Source organism: Microcebus murinus, chromosome 13, assembly GCF_040939455.1.
Source record: "Microcebus murinus isolate Inina chromosome 13, M.murinus_Inina_mat1.0, whole genome shotgun sequence".
Classification (NCBI taxonomy): domain Eukaryota; kingdom Metazoa; phylum Chordata; class Mammalia; order Primates; family Cheirogaleidae; genus Microcebus; species Microcebus murinus.
The window spans coordinates 62,516,355-62,538,749 of record NC_134116.1 but is presented as its reverse complement, the minus strand read 5'-3'; the positions used below and the strand labels follow the sequence as shown (position 1 = coordinate 62,538,749).

The 22,395-nt window shown below is 44.4% G+C and overlaps 1 protein-coding gene across 4 annotated transcripts in view; it reads left to right on the top strand.

Annotated features, from left to right (window-relative positions):
- The window catches only part of FAM124A (family with sequence similarity 124 member A), a 66,867-nt gene that overhangs the window by 21,660 nt on the left and 22,812 nt on the right, over positions 1–22,395 (top strand). For 3 of the 4 annotated variants that reach the window (XM_076009441.1, XM_076009440.1, XM_020290382.2), the window contains exon 3: positions 5,975–6,708. In XM_076009441.1, coding sequence (XP_075865556.1) covers positions 5,975–6,708 — 734 coding nt within the window. Of the gene's footprint in view, positions 1–5,974; positions 6,709–9,915; positions 11,869–22,395 lie in introns of those variants that run through there. The other variant, XM_076009439.1, reaches the window with a different exon arrangement.

The window sequence follows — 22,395 nt, the reverse complement described above, 5'->3', positions numbered from 1 at the left end:
CTGTCCTCCAAAAGACTCTGGCTTAGGATGTCCCCCGACTCCACCCCCAGGCGAAGTGGTCAGTGCATTTGCAGCGGGACAGCCCACCCACGCTGGCTGAAGGAGCTAAGCCATGCTTTCAGAGCCCCAGCCAAGCAGGCTGAGGTTTGGGGCAAAAACCCAACAGGATCATTAGAAGGAGGGTGGACTTGGGAGGTGAGAGAGCAGCTGGTGAGGAGCTCGGATCTGGGGTTCAGACAGCCCCTGCTGTTCCCCAGCTGGATGGCCTTGAGCAGGGCAGTTTGCATTTCACCTGCTGAATGGGGAGAATACACCTCTGTCACAGTGTTGTTTTAAAGATTAAATGAGATGGGATATGTAAAGCTTTTAGGACAATAGTAAGAGCATAATAAGTGGTTGCTATTATCTAAATTATCTTTCTATTATATTTAAGTGCCCAACAAAGGGAAATAGAGGACAGGTGAAATATGGGGGAAAAAATGTAACAAATACACAGGCTAATAGTGCACTTTCTGCCTCAGAGAAGGCCTGAACTTGTGCTGCTTTCCTTAACATTGTTTTTGTTTTATGTTACCAAAGGAAAATCTAATGGTTTATAATCCCTGGAGAAAGAATCTTTCTCCTCCTTTGGGGAAGCACAGACTAATTTGAAAGGCTTGTGAACATCATGTGAGCAACTCCCATCCTCTAACCAACCTTGGAGCGGCCTGTCCCACGCTGGGTCTGGTTTTGGTCTGAGTTTCACCCTAATTCCACAGGTGCTGTCTGAGGTCCTTTGAGGAGCTGTGTAACAGATATGATAAAGGCAGAGCACATCCCACAGTCGCATTGTCTCTGCTTCTCCAGGGAGGCGTAGAGGCTTTTCGTGACAATTAATTATTCACATTTTCACTCCTTCACTCCTTCCCCTCAAATGCTTGGTGTCCTATCCTGCTCGGCAGAGGCCAGTTTCCCGGGAGCGTGTGTAACCCTAGCACCCGATGACAGTGTGGAGCTGCGTTCTGTGGTCCTTTGAGCCTGTGTGGCATAGGGTCACGTGCGGTGGAGATACGTGAGCGATGGCTGGAGCATACCAATGCCACTGCTCATTCTGCTCGGCTCTTCTGGGGCAGGATTTTAGCCACTTCCATCGACGTGGTTCACGCAGTGCACAGGGAGCGCGGGGGTCTTCGTCTTCCTGGCTCGCTGGCTTTTGGCTGCTCCTGAGCTGCCAGGCGAGCTGGCGGTTGGTCGAGTGCCTTTCAGCCCACCCCTCACTCCAAGGCTGGGCATCTTGCCCTTCTGCAGCACTGTAAACATTCACTCATCCCTGCAGGCTTCCATGCAGCATGGCCTTTGTCCCTGCTCTCAGGGGGACCTTTGTGTGACTGATAGAGGTGGCAGAGGGCTGAATCTGCCCGACAGCTCTGCTGGGGGGCTCAGAAGCTACCTTGTCCTGGGCCTGTTCACACCCAGGCCTCCCGCGCCCAGCTGTGGGCTTTCTTGGGCCACTGTTCTGCGTTTCTTTCACTAGTGCACCCACCTGTGGTGCCGGCCTGTTCGAGTTGCCCTCGAGGGCAGTGCTGAGATGTAAAGAGCTGAGCGTGTGCCAAGAGGGAGGCAGTTTCTGGCTCATTCTTCCTCCGAGACCCAGGGCCAGAGGAAAGAGATGCAAGTGAGTGTCCAAGACGTGAAGCTATTGACTGGTGGCTGGGAAGGCAGCCAGTCAGAATGAGGCGGGAGGACAGTGCAGGAGGCACGACAGAGCACGTGGCCACGTGGATGGAGGATGGCAGCCGGCCCTGCTGCTGCGAGACTGGCACAGCACACCTGTCTGCAGAGCCCTGTGTGGAGTGGGCACACAGACCTCACATGCTGGAGTTAGTGCCCGTACTCTGTGTGCCCTTGGCAGGCTGCTTCGCCTCTCTGTGCCTCAATTTCCTGCTGTGTAGAATGGGAATAATTATAGCACCCCCTTTGGGGTTGCAGTGAGGATTAAATAAGTACATACATGTAGAATGCCAAGAAGGCACACATGTGAGCTAACATGTCACCCGTGTACCTGGCTGCATGCAGGAACCTGATTGCTCTGACAACTTCTTGTCCAAAACACCCCTTTCACTCTGCGTGTCTGTTTTTCCCCTCACAGAAATCATCTATAATTTTCTCAGGTAAATTTCTTTATCCCCAGATTGTTCAAAGCTTTCCTATCCTTTTCCATTTATATCGAGCATTTGTTAATGTTTAGCTAAGTCACTTGTCTGTACTGTTGGGAGTTCAGGGCGCTATGGGAAAGTGAAATCTCCATTTTCGGTGATTGTGGTATCTTCTCCAACCTTTACTGAAGTTACTGACTGGCGGAAAATTTCACTGGTTTTCATCATCACCACTTTTGCTTCAGCTGCACTTCTGCTGATTGTGGTGTTAACGTCCAGCAACATGGACAGAAGCCAGGCAGGTGGAAAGAGCAAAGCGAAGGGCCAGAATAATCCCTGAGTTTCAATTGTTTTCTAAGCTATCATGATGAGTTTTCATGATTTAGATTGATGTGGGGGCATACACTTATGAGATAACTGCATAAAAGCAAGAATATAGTTGGAAAGTAACTGGTCCATCCTTAAATTCAGTCCTTTACCTGAGCAACAAAACAATCCAATTGCCAAAGGATGTCTTTCTTGGAAGTCATCTGGGCATCTCAAGCCAAGGCCGAAGTGGAACTCCTTATCGTTCCCCACAAACCTGCCTTTCTTCCTCCACTGTCTGTTTTAGTCAAATATCACATCAGACCAGTTGCTCAAGCTGGAAACATCAAGGTGCACCCCTCTGCTACTTTTCTCATGCCTCACCCACCAGGCCTGTGGGCCCCCAGCCCCATCATCACATGTGCCTCCTAAAGAGCCTGTGAACCCATGCCTCTTCTGTTTGCCCACTGACTGACTGCATCTGTAAGTACTGCTGTGTAACAACTAGCCCCAGGCTCAGGGGCTTGAAACAGCAGCCGTGTATTAGCTCCTGTGTGTCTTGGGTCAGCTGATCTAGACCACACTCACCTGGGTGGTTCTTACCACGTGTCTTCGGGTGTTTGAGGGTTGGCTGATCTAGACTGGGACTAGCCAGGACGGCTCTGCTTCATGTCTGTCTCATCCCCTTCCTTGGACCAGTGGGCTAGCCCGAGCACGGTTCTCCTCATGGAATGTCAGAAGTGCAAAGAGGGAAGCCAAAGCACATGTCTCTGCTGTCTCTTCTACTGGCCAAAGCTAGGCATGGGGTCTAATCCAAAATCAAAGGTGAGGAAATAACACTTCACCCATTTAGTGGGAGGAACTACAAAGTCACATGGCAGAAAGTGAGGATACAGAGGAGGATAAAGAGCTGGAGCCACTAATGTAATCTCCTACACTGCCAAACCCTTGTTACAGCCTGTCCGCCCTTCACTACTCTTCTAACTTTTTACTGTGCTTGTAGCCAGCTTCCCCTGACTCGATCCTGACATTCCTTTATTAAAACCTTTCCTTGCCCCTTATCAACCACTGGATTGAGCTGAGGCCCCATACAACTTGACTCCAATCCATTTTTCTGGCTGCATCTGTTGCCATGTTGCAGAATTATTCACTGCCTCCTTCCAAATGTGCTTGTTTTTGCACAGTTCTGTCTGTGCTGTTGTAAACAGTATTCCTCTTCCTGCAGCGATCTCTTCCACACTTAAGGGTATCATACGTGTGAGATGCCATTGACCCTTTCAGACCTCCAAAAAGCCTTCTCAGAAGCCCTCAGGAGAAAGAGTTGCTCCTTCGTTTGTCGTGTGGTAGGAAGTCAGAGTTGCATTGTGCTCACATGCAACTCATATGAGTTTGGGAGTACATGCTCAGCCAGAGGGAGGAAAGGAGAGAGGGAGGCCAGTGTAAATAATTCCACCTGCCATTCTGCTCCATGATTGTTGGAGAACTGAAACTTGACTCTGCTCTTACCTTAGTCATCCTTAGATTCCAGAAGCCTCTCAGGCTCCTAGAAACCCCTTGTAGAGTAAAGGACATGGTTTGCTGAGTGGGGGTCCAATGTTTAAAGAAATGGACTATTCTTCTATGCAGTGCCCTGCAGCAAGCCAGTTATTTCATCTGGTGTTCAACCAAAGAAACATCTATGTGGCTTGACTTGTTGCAAGTCAGTGCCATCCGGTACTTTATGGGAAATTCAGGGGACTTTCAGTGGTGATATTGTCTGTAGGTGATCTTTACCTCATAGTGACTTTAGAATCTAACCCCCACCCCAAGATACTATTCTGTTGTATTCCTTATAGGCATATATCAGACTGGATTTTAATTTTTTATACCCATGCTTCCCAACTAAATTATGGAGTTCTCAAATGTGGCTTATGGTTCTTTAGAGGGCCACTGCCTGTGGTTGTGCAGGTTGTACATTGCATAACTCTAAAGGGAGCACTGTCATGCCAAAGTATGTAAACATGTTCCCACAGTCCTTGGTGGTACCAGCTTCCTTGTCTTACCAGTGCCTGTTACAAGTTGATTGCTCAACAAATGTGTGAATGAATGAGTGAATGGGAGAGAAGATAACAACAAACTCAACTGTTTTGAAGTAAGATATCAGAGTTGGGATGAAAATTCAGGCAGGTTTTGATCTGATGAAATTAAAACCATGTTATTACAGGTGCACATGGCAAAATGAACTTGTGGGCCCACTAGGAATGTCTAGTTTACCTACCTCAAAAACATTACCTTTCATCCTTTGACTTGTTTGAGGTAGTGGTTCCTAAAAGCACACCACACTCCTCCAATGCAGTTGATCATCTGATCACTGTTTGCCTGGCACCCCTAGTGGACACTGTGAGACATGTGTATGAACACAGGTCTAGATTCTAGATGAATCTAGCCCTCTGAGTCACAGTTGGCCTCAAGATGTCTAGATTTCTGTTAGATTAGTCCTGAAACTTATATAAAATGCAAATAGAGCAATCTTTTAAAAGAGTAAGGTATGGTTATGTGAGTTAGAAATATGCCAGTGTGGCCAGCAAATAGTCACTGCCTGAGAAACTGTTGCCAAGTTAAACAACTTCACACTTTCAGGTGTTCTGCTAGAGGACTTAGGGAAGGTAACCCACATGCAGAATATGTGGGCTTCTGGGTAGACCTGGCCCGGCAAGAGACCCCAAAGGCAGCCTTACATGGGCAGTCCTGGTCTCACTTTGCTTCCCTTCCACCCCTAACATCAGCCCCCATTAAGCTCCAACAGCAAGAACACTGTGCTTGCCACCGGGTTGTCGTCGTCCCCCCCCCCATCTCCAGTAGCAAGATGATCATCACCATTCCCCCCACCCCCACCCATAGGGGGCATGTTGTGGGACACCTCACCAGCCGGAGCTTGACCTGCCAATTACGGCTTACCTCCAGGGGACAAGCACCTCTCTCTTGTCCTGGGCTGTGTGCCCAGCCCTCCCTCAGCATCAGGCGTATAGGAAGAAGCCCCTAAGTGTCTGTTAAATGAATGAACAAAATAAACCCACGAAATAAGCAAACCAGAGGAGTGCACTGGTATAGGGAACATTGGTGGGGTGAGGCACTGCAGTTATTTCAGGAAATACTAGATAGTGTGCATGTGATGCTACAGGATCTTCTCGAATGGGCCTGCTGTCCCTTCCAGATTATGGGACTTGACTTTCTGTTGTCTAACAGACGAACAGAAAGTCAGATGTTCCCTGTGCCACTCAGCCTGGTGAAATACAGGGCCAAGGTTTTCTTAACACTGTCCAGCTCGGGCAGCTTTGGTAGCGATGGGCCCTTTGTCTCTGGTTGCTAGGGTGCTGCCCTAGTGGTTTTTACTCGTTCATTTGGGATCTGAAAATCATAGATTATGAAGTCAGTTCAGTTAGAATTTGGCATCTCTTCCTGCCAAGGCCAGACATGTCATAATATGACACTGTAGTGAAATAAATCATATTTTATTTATTCATTCATGCATTCATTTTTTTGTGTGCTCCCAGGTGAGCTTTCCGTGGAAGAGGCGCAGGACCCTTTCCTGGTCAGCATCCACATAATCGCAGACCCAGGGGAGTCCCAAGCCCTGCAGGAGGCCATCGACAAGGTCTTGGCGTGGATCCACCCCGACCTGCCGCTGTTCCGGGTGTCCGAGAGGCGCGCGTGCAGGCGGCGGCGGAAGGCCCCCAAGGGCGCGCAGCCCGCGCTGGCCGTGGTGCTGTTCCTGCAGGAGGAGTACGGCGAGGAGCAGATCCTGCAGCTGCACCGCACGCTGCAGCGGCCGCCCTGGCGCCACCACCACACGGAGCGCGTGCAGGGCCGGTTCCTGCCCTACCTGCCCTGCAGCCAGGACTTCTTCACGCTGGCCCCCGGGACGCCGCTGTGGGCCATCCGGCCCGTGCACTATGGCAAGGAGATCGTGCGCTTCACCATCTACTGTAGCCACGACAACTATGCCGACAGCCAGCGGTTCTACGAGCTGATTCTCCGGCGGACCCCCAGCCAGAGGAAAACGGACTTCTGCATCTTCCCTGTTTTCTCTAATCTGGACGTGGACATCCAGTTCTCCCTGAAAAGGCTGCCCTGTGACCAGAGCCCGGTCCCCACCGACTCCTCCGTGCTGGAGTTCCGAGTAAGGGACATCGGGGAGCTCGTGCCTCTCCTGCCCAACCCCTGCAGCCCCATCAGTGAGGGGCGCTGGCAGACGGAGGACCACGACGGGAACAAGATCCTTCTGCAGGTATGGGCATGTCTGTCTGTCTGTCTGTCTGTTTGCAGGACAGAGAAACAAACCAGGTAACTCTGCCAGAAGCCATCGTACCTGTCACAGAGAGATGAGCTTGGGAAAAGGAGAGATGCATGACTTCTGTAGTCAAGGTGGCCATACTGGATCTAAGTGACAGAGGCGGCATGGAAGGCTCTTCCCATTGGTTGTTTCCATTTTGCTGTCAGGGCCACGTGCTTACACAGACACATTCCTGATTCTTATAGGTGCCTCTGCTATCAACCTCTGAGCATCCGCAAGACTTCCAGGATTCCTGGGGATTTCGCGTGAGCTTATAACCTAGGGAGCTAGTTCTTAAAGATTCCTGAATCTGCTCCCTCAATACTCAGGGTGGTTTTACCAATGCATTCTTCACTCCCACAGAGGAACTTCAGGAAAACCCACCTATCTGAAAATTGTGAAATACAATATATTGACATTCGGTAGGGAAGATATCTGTTCTCTTCCCTCTGGTGCCTCCCTGCCTTCTACTATTCCACCCTTTACTGCTGGGCAGTAGGTTGTTAAAATTCTGTGAGGACCTGAAAAATGACTTCCCCTTAAACATTTTAAGGAGTAAGTGACGCCTTAAGAGCTTCTCATTTCACCAAGCTTGGGAAGGAGTCAGTGAATACATTTGACACACAGTAGATTGACCTAGTCCTTCCCTGGTGAACACCTTGGCTCACCAGCCCCCTTTCCCCTCTCATCCTTCTGGTGATTGTCCCAAACTCAATAGAGATGATTAATTATACACTAGAATTCAAAATTTAGCATGTAGATTACAGAACATCCTACACCTGGTCTTACCTGAGAAATGCTTCCAGACCCACGCTTTCTTGAAGTAACAGGTAAATCCGTTCCAGGCACATAGGGCTTTATTCTTCTGAAAAACCTCCACCTCTGGCATCTCAGTTTGCACATTTGGCTATCTGAAAAGACAAAGTCGATAGCAAGTTGGGGGATGTTGCTGTTAGAGGTATGGATTGTGGTTACTTGAATCACAGGTAAAGTTTCATAATTTTTGTTGGTTTTGGCTTTAAACACTAGAACTGTAATCCACATACCAGGAAACAAAATGAGAAGTTGGCACATGTAAGATAACTGGTTCAAAGTGCAACCAGGCCATAGTTCTCAAGTCAGAAAGGTCACCTTGAGATGCTTACTATTTATCCGAACTAGATAATTTTCAGATTTCCTTTTGAACCATGCACACAAGGAACTAAGTAATGTATCCAGTAAACTGCTAGCATTTGCTCAATAATCCCTTTTGAAATGTGAGAAAAATTTTGTGTTTGAAGACTGCCAATTCTTTATGCAAAATATAATACAGTTGCACCAAGTAAAAGTTAATGAAATGCAAAGAATTTTGTTTATACTAAAAGACCAAAATGAATGTGACTGTTTCTGAAGTGACTTCTTCCTTTTTGCAGTAATTAGAGTACTTTTTTCCCTCTGGATCCCTCTAGTGATATAAGTGAAAGAACACAGTATGAAAGCTTGGCCAGAGTTCTGCTCAAAGGAACCGTGGAAAGAATATTTCAAAGAAGATCCTTGCATTTAAATGGTTATAAAATCTGTACAGGTGCTAGCTTTTGAAGTTGGCGCATCAAAGTGTGAAAGAGTAGAAAAAAGATTTGTATCTTGGGACTCAGGAATGCAGGCCTTTGTTCAAAACAGTAATATGTGGAGGAATTAAATTAATGTGGACAGAAATGACAAATTGCCCCCTTAGAATTCTTGGTAACAGCCATTTGAACAGGTTCCTGTTCAACTGAGTCACTGCAGAGACAGCCTTCTGCGCTAGTATGAGATCTGTACCTGCAGGTCTTGTTAAGTTACTTAACAATGTAAAAATTTGTGTTTTAGTCCTTAGCAAAATTAAGATAGTTAAGTCGTGGGCAGAGGGGCAGTTGAGAGTACATCTTTATGTTCACATTCTCTTTAGCAGTATATGTTCTGTAAGTGCCATTTTCAACTCTAACTTTCAAGATAAATTTTTTTTTTGTTCAGTTGGATGAAGTTACACATTGAAGAAAATCTTGGCTGGGTAGTTTTTAGTTGCTTTCTTGAAATACAGATTGCATTTTACTTCCTAGTCCTGCTCCATTGACTTAACAGTCCATATTTCAGGGACCTCCTCCTCCCATTTTAATTCCTCTGGAGGAGAAAAGCTGAGATGTTTTTTCTGGGAGCTACTGAGCCCCTTATAAGAATTTGGAAATGTTTTTTACCCAAATCTGAGAAGGTGGATAGAAAGCTATCCCCTTCCTGAAACTTACCTCCCCTTCCTTGGCATTGCCTGATTCAAGAGGAAAGGCAGGGAGGCGAGTGGGGAGTTACTGGCATCAGGAGCTGCCCGAGATCCTTCTGGAAAATGCACTGTGGAAATTTGCTTTGATGCTCGATGCTACACAGCTTTATGAAGTCAAGAACTTTTATGACCCTTTCCACTTCCCATAGAACCAAACCGACATCATATTTTAAACATAGTAGGTCCTCTTTATGTGTTTTTGTTTACTTTTATTGAAAAATACTATAAATTATTCACATACAGAAAAGTGCCTGTCATAAATATACAGCTTAGTGAATTTCACAAATTGAACATTTGTGTAGCGGCACGCAGGTGAAGAGACAGGGCAGACAGAAACAGGAGAAAAGGCCCTTCCTCCCTGCCCCAGGACTTCCTTCCCCTAAATGAACATGTTAATTATTCTATTTATATGGAAGGAGGAGGGAGAAGTATCTAGTCAAAAAAATATTGGGAATAATGGCTATGTTATCTATTTTCTTTTTTTGTATTTAAAGTAGATTTCACATTTAAAAAGAAAAAGATTAAAGAGGTTAACAAAGACGTATACCATGCAATAAGATTAATAAAAAACAATTAGATACAGAAGGGATTTGAAGTAGAGGGCAAATATTGTAGCATGTGTCAGACCTTTCTTCCCTTTCAAGGCTGCATAATATTCTGTTAGATGAATATGATCCATTTTGCTTAGCCATTCATTCATCAGTTGACACCTAAGTTGCCTCCACCTTTTGGCTATCTTGAATACTGCTGCTGCGAGCTCGGGTGCACAGATACCTGTATCTTCAAGTAGTTGTATTTAATTTTGGGGGGAGAGGAACTGCCATACCGTTTTCCCTAAAAGCTGCACCATTTTACATTCCCACCAACAGTGCACAAGGGTGAGACTTGTTTTCGGGAAGCAGAGAAAGACTTGCTGTTTGTGTGGTGAAGCACACGATTTTCTGCACGAGGAGGCGCAGAAGGTGACAGTGGTTGGAAAGAATAAAGCAAACATTGACCTGAGCTTTGTTTTATTACACTTCATCTTGCACACTGAGGATCTAGACCATTTGTGTGCATATGTTTATGTACATTATCATAAAAGATGCGTGAGATCATGTTTCTTTCAAGATGAAGACTCTCCAACGACTTCCCATGGCCATTACAGTCTTTTCCAGATCTTACCAAGCCCTAAGGCTTTAATCAGCTGGTTGCTGCTTACCTGTCTGGCTTTATTTATCTATCATTCTCTCCTACCTTGCTCATTGGGCTGCTTCCATATTGGCCTGCTATCTGTTCCTCGGATGTAGCACACTCATTCCTGCCTTTGGACCTTTGCATTGGCTGTTCTCTCTGCCTGGAATGATCTCCTCCAAGATCTTCACATTGCAGCTTCCTTCCCATCATTAGGGGGAGCTGGCAGGGAAGACTGCATGTGGTGCGGGGCCTGAGACCTCCCCAGATCAGCTGGGCTGTCAGGATTAAAGGCGAGCTGGCACCCTTTGCCATGGCCTTAAAATGTACCTGCTCAGGACCAGAGAAAGCCAAAATCAGAGATCCAGTGAGAGCTGGAGGAGCTCCGAGCCCAGGGAGTGGCCTTGTGCCAACAAAGTGAGCCAGCAGATCAGCCCCAGCCTAGCTCCAACCTCCCACCTCACGTGCCAACCCTAATAGTCCTGCAGGGAAGGAGAATCCGGGAAGTGCAGCTCGAGCGTAGCTAAGGTGACCAACCAAGTACAGGGCCAGGATGGTTGTGGGACGAAATGAGTAACATATAGGGAAAGAATTTCGAATGGTAGATCCTGGCACACAGGAAGGACCACTAAGAATTTGCTGCTCTTATTATTATCATCATTATCACCATTGCCACTGCCATCATCAGAGCCCACAAGCCACTTGCCCTGACCACAGAGCTAATAGTAAGGATTCAAATGCACACAGGTGGCTCCAACATTAACTGGATTTGGTGGCTTCCTAGGGCCTCCCAATATCAGGGGCCTCTCCTAATACTACAAAAAAGCACCTACCTTCCTGAGATAAGAATTCAAGATGCTTGATTGGTGAACATGTTCCCATCTCAGTCACATACATGGAATTTATATGAATTATTCTTAGAAGGTGCCACAAATTAATTTCAAGTGATTCAGAAAAAAAAAACTATACAAAGATTCTATTACATATACATATTCTCATATGTATACATTTAGATAAATGATTATACATATGTAGATTTTAGAAATAAGACAAAATATTTAGGTATAAGGATGTTAACACCCTTGTTCTATTGAACACTTTTGGATATTTGAAAAATTTTTTACATTGGAGAAACATGAACATATTTTTAGCCATTTTCAGGGGATAGTTTTGGGGGGTGTTTTACCTGTAGAGCCCACTGAGTAAATATTGCCAGATTTTTATGTAGAATATACAAAAGCTGTCATATGCTAGATAAAATATCAGACAAATGTTTCTCTACTCCTAAAGTAGGTACCTTAAAGCTGTACTTTTAATGTGCGTTAGTGACCAGGAATCCACCTGTCAAACCCAAAGCCAGTTCAGTGAGAGACTCAGTAAAGCTCTGAGGACGCAGATGCAGTTGTTTGTTTATGACAGAACTTGACGACTAGATTCTATTATAGGTGGTGAGGCCCATTGTGAGCCGTGTAGACTGCTGACTTACCAAGAACAACTCCATAAGTTTATAGCGATTGTAAAAATGTCTGTAAGTGAGAATGGAAGTGGGGAGGGTCGGAAGCTGGAGTACTAGCACTCTGGAAGACAAAGCCACCTACTCGGGAAGAGGGGGCTACATCCTGTGTGCCCGCGTTCCTATTTTCATACTGATGCTTGGGCATAAGCAAAGTCCTGCCACAGCAGCTGCAGTGGATCCTTATGGCAGTTGTTGGCATCAACACAGACCTGTAATCTTTAGGTCATGAGGAATTTATATCACGCCTAAATTTAACCAGCTGTTCCTGCAGCCAACTTATAGAGTGCCTGCTCCACGCCAGGCTCTGTGAGCTCAGAATACATCTGTAAACAACACAGACAAAAGTCCCTGCCCTGGTGAAATTGTATCCTAGCCAGCAGAGGCAGATAAACAATAGATGTAATAAAAATTATGTAGCATGTTAGGAGACTCTGGGGGGGGGGAATGTACTCAACCTGCTTTGTAAAACTTGTAATATGAGGCTGATTCTGTTTATCGAAACACTATTGATTAAACCTTCAAAGCCTAAGGATTTTTAGTGACTTGAGCAGAGCAATAATTGTCCTCATACATGCTAAGATTCACTGGCATTTCAAACCTAAAACTTCTGGAAACATGTAGATAAACCTCCTTTGGAAGAAATGACTGTATGTTTTCAGATGTATTCTTCTGCTTTTGCATACATAACGTATTATGCAGAGTGTATGTAGGATTTTGAAAGTTCTAAAATGTATGTCATCTTAGTCTGATCCTAATGTAGTGCTTATCTGAAATATTTCTTGTAGGAAATTGCAAGTAGATTTTTCTCCCCTGGACCTCAAAAGAAAAGAGTAACTTTCTGAAATTGAGAGGTAAAAAAAAAAAAAAAAAAATGCTTTTCAGCTCAAAGAACTGCAAGGCTGAAGTCACACCTACATCCTTAGGCTATTGCCTTCTGTTCATTTCCTGTACATTTCCAAGAAATTGGGTCTCACAGATTTCTTACCACACAGCTTTCATGTAAATAAGATTTTATTTTTGAAAAGTATTCTTTTCTGATTCAAAAGACATTCAAACAATGTATTAATAAATGAGAAATGTAATTTAGCTGTTTAAGAGAAACAGCTACAACTGAAGCATTTAAGCAGTGATCTGAGTGTAAGTGGTGCCCATTCAGCACTGGTCACTGAATACTGTGGCCAACTAAGGTATTCCCTTTCTAGTTCCCTTTGTTGAGAGCCTCCTTCCCCATTCACACAGAATAACCCAGTCCTACCTCCCTAGCTGTAGTCGATGAGTCCAGGCTGTGCTCGGGATGTCATGTTGGCATTGAGAACTGACATTGGGAAAGAAAAGGTGGACTCCCTCTGGGTGGCTAAAGCTATACTATGTGAGGCTGGGCCATGCTATGGGGCCAAAGCCAGTAAAGGAAATTGCTTTCCAAGATCCCTTGAAGTCCAACGATTTGGAGAGCTGTGTTATGAGCAGCTTTGGCCTCTGTCTTTCCTAAACCTGCTTCTCTCTTCAGTTGCCCAGCTGGTTTGGGGTTCCCCTTTAGCACTACATTCCAGCGGGATACTTCTAATAGCTGGGCCTTCCAAGTTCAACTGGCTTCTCTTCTTCCATTAACCCAAGCATGCCTGGTTGTCAGTTGGGAGGTGGCAAAGCCTCGAGAGAGATTTTGTTGGAGGTAGACTCCAACCAAGTAAAATGCAAATATCTTAAAGGAAACAGAGGAGACATGCAGAGCCTATGAAGCAGTGATGGAAATTAGGCACAGTCTGAGGGGGGTTGCAGAAATCTGTCAGTAGAGAGGAATTAGGTAATGATTGAAGTCCAGGGAGGTGGGCAGTGTGAACAACCCTTGTAAGTTCTGGAATCCCTGTTATGGCAGCCATAAAAGGGCCCTACTTGTGCCTTCTTGTTGGGACACCTCCTGGCCAAAATCACTGTCCCTGTGACTCAGTCAGCTAGAAAAGCAACCCCAAACTGTTGGGAATGACATAATTATCTCCTTAGTGGATGGGTATTTAATCCCAGAAAAATTTAGACTTATATGAACATTTTTATGTTAGATTCAAAAACAGTTTGTTCACATTTGGTATTTTAAGAATTTGTTGTGTTTTAGAGGATCTGACCTATTAGAACAAGAGGTCAACCTTGTGATTCCAATTTTAAAATGCAGTTTAGAATTGATTTAGATTTGTACTTTTAAGTTGAGAGGTATGAGAGTAAAGTTTTAGTAATTTTATAACATTGAAACATTTAGGAGAATTTAATATTTACTATATTTATATGTTTAATTGATTAGATTGACGAGAGTTAAGTACTTTAAAGGTTTTGTTTATTACCTAGACCACTAAACTACTTAAAAAGATAATGCATTAAATGTTTAAGTGCAATTTAAGATGTTAAGGGGAATTAATTAAACTACAAAACCCCTTTAAAAATAATTGTTAGGCCAGGCATGGTGGCTTGCACCTGTAATCCCAACACTTTGAGAGGCCAACGCAGAAGGATCACTTGAGGTCAGGAGTTTGAGACCAGCCTGGGCAACATAGTGAGACCCAGTTTCCACAAAATAAAAATATAAAAATTAGCCAGGCATGGTGGTGCACATCTGTAGTCCCAACTACTTGGGAGGCTGAGGCATGAGCATCTCTTGAGCCCAGGAGTTCGAGGCTGCAGTGAGCTATGATTGTGCCACTGCACTCCATCCTAGGTGACAGAGCAAGACCCTGTCTCTAAAAAATAAAAATAATTGTTAACATTTGCTAGATTTATTAACAGAACGGGGAAAATTAGGCTTGAAATTGGTAACTTTAATTAAATATTAATTTTTATAAGTAGCTTTTGGATTTTTTTGTTCACAAAAGCAGATCAGAAAACCTACGTTGATATCTCAGAATTTTATCTAATTATTTAGACACCCCCTACATCCTCCTGCCCTAAGTATTAAAGGGTTAGTTTAATCCCAGCCAGGACTAGTCCAGATATGGCCAGGGCTGGTCCCAGGACCCAGCTACTGAACTGGGTAAGTTTAGGATCATTGAGGTTTTTCTGGGGGCCCATTCTCACCCGTGGTATTCCTAGAAAAGTTCTATTTACTCTGGGTTTTTCCAGATCCCATGGAAATAGGTATCTGGCCCATCCCTTGAATTTTAAGAATTTGTTCAAGGTCCTCTGCAACTCCAGGCTGGGCCCAACCCAAAACAGAGACCCCAGACCCAGATTCATCCTCCAGCCATGATGTCCCCAGCAAGTTAAAGCGGCTGGTACTTCTTTGGGCAAATGGCCAGCTGACTGACGACGTGTAAGGTACTTGCCATACCTGAAAATTCAAACCTGATAACTTACTCTTTACAACACACTTGCATCCCATCTTGTCTTTGGTGAAGATGCTTAGTTAATTGACATATTCTCTGAACATCTATCAGGTTGTCCTGACTATAGAGCTTTCTGTTTCTGCATCTGTGTCTTCAATAGTAAGTACTTCAAAGACAGGAGTTTTTTCTATTTAATGTTTTTACTTTTTACCGCCCAAGAAAGCCGACACAGAACTCTGGCCAGGAGAGCAACTGAGGACATAATGAGGATTTGCTGCTTTGCAGATAACGGCCACAGTGAGTTCTGACATGTTCCTGCTTCTTAGCCCATGGAACTTGAAGGTGCTGTCCTAAATTCTGCTTGCTAAGTAGAGGCATTGTCATTACAAGGCTAATCTCAATAGTCAACTCTTTCCCCCAGTCAGGCAGCTTTATGAAAAAAGATTAGGTCTATCTTTACTCTTTAGAATCCACAATGGCAGTGACATCCATGTGTGCCGGGGAAGGCTGGATGGAGCTTTTGTTCAGCCTGGGTCTTTGTTCTGTGGGCAGTGAGTTGATCTCTTCTGATGTAAGCAGCCTTGTGTTTCTGGCCTAAGCATTACAAATATATTCAACAGTTCTCTGTTTTAAGTGAGTTAACAGGTAATATTGCAAGAGCAAAATTATATAAGCCATAGAAATGGTTGACTGATGAGGATTCAAGGCTAAAAAAGCAAGTTTTTTGTTATTAAAGCAGATTTGCAGATAAGAACAAAGTAAAAAAAGTTATTGAGAGGGGAATGTGGCAGTGGAAACTCATTCTCTGGGAATTTCCATTACCCATATCATTTTCCAGACAGAGGTTAATTGAGAGGACAAGTTCAGTATACTGTAGCCAACATAATTGTATAAAAGAAGGGGAGAAAAGTGAATGCTAAACGAATTACCGTAGTGGAAGGGGTAAGACAAACAGAAAAGAGTATTCCTACGTGCTGATGTTACTGCTCCCAGTAGATTTCTTGGTGCACGTTATACAAGGCACAATTTTGTGGGTCTCATTTTTCACAGCTTTCCAGAATCACAGATTTTTGGAGCTGGAAGGTTGCAAGAGCTTACTTCACAGAGAGTAAGAAACAGGGTTTTTAAAATTTTAAAGAGTATGTAATCATAAAAATACACAGTATATAGTCATTCACAACATCATCATTTCAGTAGCCATAAAAATAGGGATGGGCCCCAGAACAAGAAAAACAAAGCTGGCTGGGCGGAAGGGAAAGTCAGAAAGTTGGCCTAAAATAGGGGTCCCTGCACAGTAACTCAGATAACCCAGGGAGCTTGTCAGTTGATGCCTGGCACCCCCCAGAGATTCTGTTTCAATTGCTCTGGAATGGATTTTTTTTTTAAAGCTTCCCAGGTGATTCTTATGTGCGACCAGGACTGTAGAGAACCGGCCCACGTGATACAATAAATTCTGCCCTCACTCACTTCTGTTCCTCTTGGCATGTTTGCATGACGATCCTAGCCTTACACACCCTGCCAAGTATCTTTTTTGAAAAATCCTTGTATTCACTGATCCTGACGATGGTGTGGGTGGCCAAAGCCAAGAGTAGTTAGAAGGGGACCATGATGACCAGTGGCATTCTGGGCAGTGATCTAACCAAGTCCAGTGGAGGACCTTGCGAATGTTTAGTCGACCTAACTCATTGGTGTCACTTCAGTTTAGGTGTGGATCCTTTTCTGATATGGTCGGCTTGTTCAGCCTTACAGTACCACTGCCTTTGTGTTTTGATAATCCATTTTTATTTATATCAGCTGGTGCTGATGGGTGCCCATTTATCCCTGAGTTAGGGTGGAGTCTAGGCCAAAAAACAAAAACAGTGGTAAGTATCCCACACTTGAAGTTCAGACAACTCCAACTGCAGTGGACCAGCCACTTCCCTCTTCAAGGAGTGCTCAGAGGGACTTGTCCAGCTCAGAGGGACCTGTCCTCCTTCCAGCCCACCTGCTCATGAGGGAGTTGGGGCCACATGAGGTCAGTAGGTTGGCTTTGGGAGAACATGTCCCATCTGCTCCCTACAAGATCAAGGGTCCCAAACCATACTCCCTCCTGTCCTCACTGTCTTTGTCACTCTGAGCCACTGAATGGCCAAGACTCAATGCTCCAGGCCTGGTACTGCTAGGACTCTGAGGAAGGGCCAGGAGGGGATGGCCCAGCTAAGAGGGAGACATGCAGAGTGTGTGCACAGTGTCATGCCTAGGGAAGGGAGTGGTGACACTGGAAAATTGGTTTAAAAGTTTGTATAAAAAACTGTTGACAGGAGACAACAAAGAGCACAGGCCAGATCTGGCCTACCGCCTATTTTTATAAACTAAGTTTTATTGGAATATGTACACACACACACACAAAGCAGCGAACCCCCAATCAGCTACCTCTTCCTCATTCCATCAGAAGCCTGAAGCTTACTCTCTGGACAGGTGGACCAGCAGACCTAGACCAAGGACACCAAGCACGGCCGAGGGCGAGAGTGCCGTCCTAAGCCCAGGAGGAAGAAGTGCAGTTGTGTGTTGCACTTCCAGGATCACCGGTATCCCACCAACCCAGCCTTCTCCCTGACTGGCTGCCAGGTTTCTAACACCTGCCCAGCCAGGAGATTCAGGAAGTCCCCTCTGGGCAGAACCGACAGGCTAGCGGCAACTATATTGGACAGTACAGACACTGAACATTTCTATCATTGCACAGAGTTGTATAGACAGCACTGCTGTAAGAAAAGATTCTGGGTTAAGGGTGGAACCTTCCCCCCCCCCCATATAAGCTTTGTAGAACTACTTTGTATCTAAAACAGTTTATGTATCAGCTTATAAAAATTAAAATTAAATTTAAAAAGTGATGGGGAGGCATTCCCGTAGGACTTTCTTTGCCCCCCAAGTCTGTGCAAGGGCATTATGTTTCCATAATGCAAAACATTAGCAGTGGTCATTTGGGGGCATTTTGCACGTCTCCTTCACCCAGGAACATTTGGCAGTGTCTGGAGGCATTTTTGGTTGTCACAGCTGAGAAGTGTGGAGGGTGCTGCTGATATCTAGTGGACAGAGATGCTGCTGAACATCCTCATAGGACAGCTCTCCACAGCTGAGAACTGTCCAGCCTAAAATGTCAGTTGTACTGAGCTAGAGAAACCGAGAGTTAAACAGAATCTCTTAAGATTCCAATCAGGCTCCCAAGTATCTATGTGTGTATAATTTTTTAAAACTTAAATGAATTACCCTTTGGGCTAGATTAGAATATGGTAATTAGCTAATGTTAGTTAATCTCACAAGCTAGCATTATACCCTCAGTGCAATAGAAAGCTAAAATGAAAAATTGAAGAAATTATCTATTAATTCAAACCCAAAATACCCAGCCTCTTGATTATTGTTCAAATAAATAAAGTAAGAATAGGAATTTTTACCTAAGTTGCTATTAATCATTTCAGCAAGCTACTTTTAATCACTTAACAGTGTCAAGGGATATATCTCTTTTGAAATTTCTTAAAAGCAATGATACTTAATGAAATCCTGATGATCCTTTGTTACTATAAAAATCAGTTCCTTCTACTCCTGTGTTTTATAGCCAATGGGCACAAACCATACTGAAAAATAAATATTCAAGGGAAGAAGCAGAATATATACAAAGAGAAAGCCTTGCATCTGGTCGTGATATTCTTTCAGTTTTACAGACACTGCACTGTCATTAGATTGTTGGCCTCAGCCCCCAGTCCTTAAATATCACTGTGATTTTCTCTGTTGTTCTTCTTTAAATGGATAGCTTTTTAATATATATCCGATCAATAGCCTAGTTTTTTTCCTAGCACTTTTAAGTGCTTTGTCCTTTTCTATTTAGTATCTCCTATGATACTCACCACGTTTTCCAAGAGCTGCTGCTGATACACGTTGCGTATCCCTTGTCTGAAATGCTTGGGACTAGAAGTGTTTCAGATTCCAGATTGTTTTGGATTTTTAAATATTTGCATTATACTCACAGGTTGAACATCAAAAATCTGAAATTCCCCAATGAGCATTTCCTTTGAGTGTCGTTTCAGTGCTCAAAAAATAGTTTCATATTTTGGAGCATTTCAGATTTCAGATTTTTGCATTAGAGATATCAACTTGTATTAAACAAAGCTGATCCCTGAGGGCTCCCCCACTTCAGGTATTTCTTGACTTGAAAATTTTCTTTATATTATTGGATATTGCTGTTGCTTTCCCCAAAATATTAGAATTCTTGTAACTTTTTTCTACTAAAACCAAATAATATCTGATGGTATTTATGATTTATAATATCTATCTATATATATATGTTTACATATGTATAAGCATCTTAAAATTCCCTTGGCAATAAGTGATTTTGAGAAGGTACATATTTTTATCTCACATGTATTTGTTTTTTCAGCAGGAATATATTGCATGGCTATTATATGCAAATATGAATATTTGCTTAAATGCACATAATTACAGGCTCAAAGGTTAATCACCTCGGCTTCTAAAAGCCTGGCAGCACTAAGTGAAGATTTTACAATTAACCCAGTTCCTCTCTTTATATAAATGGACATTTCTGCAAAATGTCTCTTACTTATTTGTTGAGGTGATTTGTAAGCTCCCGTTCAACTGAGAATGACAGGGACTTAAATAACAGTGGCCTAATAAAGCTAGACACTTATTTCTCTCTGCTGTATGTGGCAGTCCACAGTCTTTAGGGATCCCAGCTCTTTTCTACTCTGTCCTTCACCCCCTGGTTCAGAATGGGGGGAGAATGCTGCTCTATGGGCAGCAAAGAGTTCTTAAAACAGAGTACAATAAGTACCAGCCTTAAAAGAAAAAAAATTAAAGATAAATGACTTTATTTAAAAAGAAAAAATAAAACTTCTGTTCATCAAAAGACATAAGAGGAGAATAACAAAGCAGTCCCCAGACTGGATGATATTTTTGCAATGCATATGTCCAAGAGAGGTGTCGAGTCCAGAATATGTCTAAAGAGCAGACACTTGTCAAAAGAGGCTGGCCAGAGGGCCAATAAGAACAGAAAAGGATGCTCAATATCATTAGTCGTCAGAGAAATATGCAAATTAATACCATCATGTAGTACTGTTACCCACCCAAATGGCCAAAATTAAAAAGAATGACAGTACCAAATGTTGGTGAGAATGTGGAGCAACTGGAATATTTATACATTTGTGGCAGAATCAGATATTGATACAGTCAATTGACTGACAGTATCTATTAAAGCTATAAACATGCTCACCCTGTGCCCAGCATTTACGCGCCTAGGAATATGCCCAAGAAAAATGGGTGCATGTTGTTAACCGAAAGAGGGGAAATGGCCAGATAAAGCTTCACAGCATCGCCTTTAATTTCATCTGAGAAGCTGAGCAGGTGTTCTCGGGAGCACCACAAGAAGTCGCGGAGATACAGACGCACCTGGGTGTTTGGGAACAACGGTAGCTTTGAAGCCCGGAGTCCACAAGTTAGGATGCTACACAGACACAAGGCTGAAGGGGTAGGCAGAGTCTTGCAGAGTTTGCTAAGGAGTACGTTTTGCCAGGGCGCATGTTTAAGTTTGGATTTTAGGAAGGTCTGTGAGAGGTGCCTGGGGTGAAGCTGAACAACTCTTGGCAGGAAGCCAGGCAGGGGGCACAATTATCCTGTTGCAGCCAGCCATTTGCTCGATTCTGGAGAATAAGCACTTTGACTCACCCTGAATTATGCCGCCTGCCATTCTATGAGGGATGGAATTGGTACGTTGCTATAACTGATGATTTTCTGGAAAGTCTTGCGCTACCTTAATGGCATAGGTAAAGGAAGATGGACAAATGATAGTGCAGCAAAGATCTGCCTAAACCACCCTCCCATACAGCCTTGCATCTCCTCTGACAACTGTCACACTTCCTACCTAAAAATCTCACTGATTTTGCAAAATATGCACAGCCTTTGTCCACTTTTAGAGTGAACTTTGTCCTTTTCCTCTAAATCCTCTGCCTCCCTCTCTGCTGACCATTCAAAATAATGCAACACAGGCTTTGCCCATGGGCACTATCCTTCCCGAGTGTATGCAAACCACCCAGAGGAGAGTGAAAGGAGAAGCAAAATACGGTGTTTTTATTTAGATCAAAAATCTGATTTCTTGTGTCTGATTTCTTATTGCTTGATTTTCTTGAGCTGGCCCCCAGTTTTTTTTTAGTGTTTGGGTTAAAAGGTCCATCACTGACTCATTACACAGCAGACGTTGCCACACCAGTCACGTGTCATGTTTTCAGCCAAGGACAGAACAAGAGGAAATGACCTTACTCGGAAAGAGGAGGTGTGAGGCTGAGGGAGAACTCTCTGACCTTGAACGAGCAGGGAGACCCTGCCGGGGCACTGGGGGAGGGGCAGGATCGCCTTTATTAACAACTGAAGAAGAAAAGATTCTGTCCATGTGCCAGGAAGGGAATGAGCCTCTGGACACCCAGATCCTTGAAAAAGATGCTTTGGCTCCATGGTCCACCCCAGACCCCTTCACTTCCCCAGCTACAAACTGCCTATGCTTAAAATTGCAGGAAAAACTCATGAGTCAGTTACTGAATTCCAATTTTTTGGTGACTTCAGGGACATAACCAGATGTCCCTGGCTGGTTGCCTTAAGCAGGTTAATTTATGTGATGCTATTCTGTTCTTTAGAGAAAATTCCTTAAATAGGAAAGAAGTGAGCTTGCGGATTCCAGAGAGGCAGCTAGCCTGCACTGCTTCAAAGAGAAAGAAAGGAAGCAAACTCCACAGTACATTGCTGCTGCTGTCCCTCGGAGTGGCTCAGAAAGGCAGTTCCCAAGAACTGAAAGCCAGGGGGAGGCTTCAGTGAGGGGAGGACACAGGTTGTTCTTGTTTCACTCTGGAAAGATCCACCAGGGAGGAGATCCTGGTGGAAGATCCACTGCTCTTGAAACATCTGCCATGTCTCATGCTCAGCCTGTAGTGTTCCTAGTCAAGCAGCCGAGTGTACAAGAGAGGCCACCGACAGGGCCACCACCAGCAGAACTGCATATAAAAAAGGCCCATCATTCGCATTTGTGAGTTGTCTTTGAGTCAGACAAGACCCCACTTTAGAAGCCGATCCCTCCACCCCTGTGCAGAGCCAGAGAACGCCACCGGGTCTGTCCAGGCAGCGGATCCCATGTACACGTCAGCCACTAGCTCCATCAACCCCCTCCCTCCTGCTGCTGCCCTGGGATTCCTGCTGTCATTGACAGCGCTGTGCCAGCCTAGGATGCCGCCCTCCCAGCAGGCACCTCCACTGTGCACGTGGGCACCCTCCAGTGAAAAACACCAGGTGCCACTGCTCTTCAAAGCGGGAGAACGTAGGGT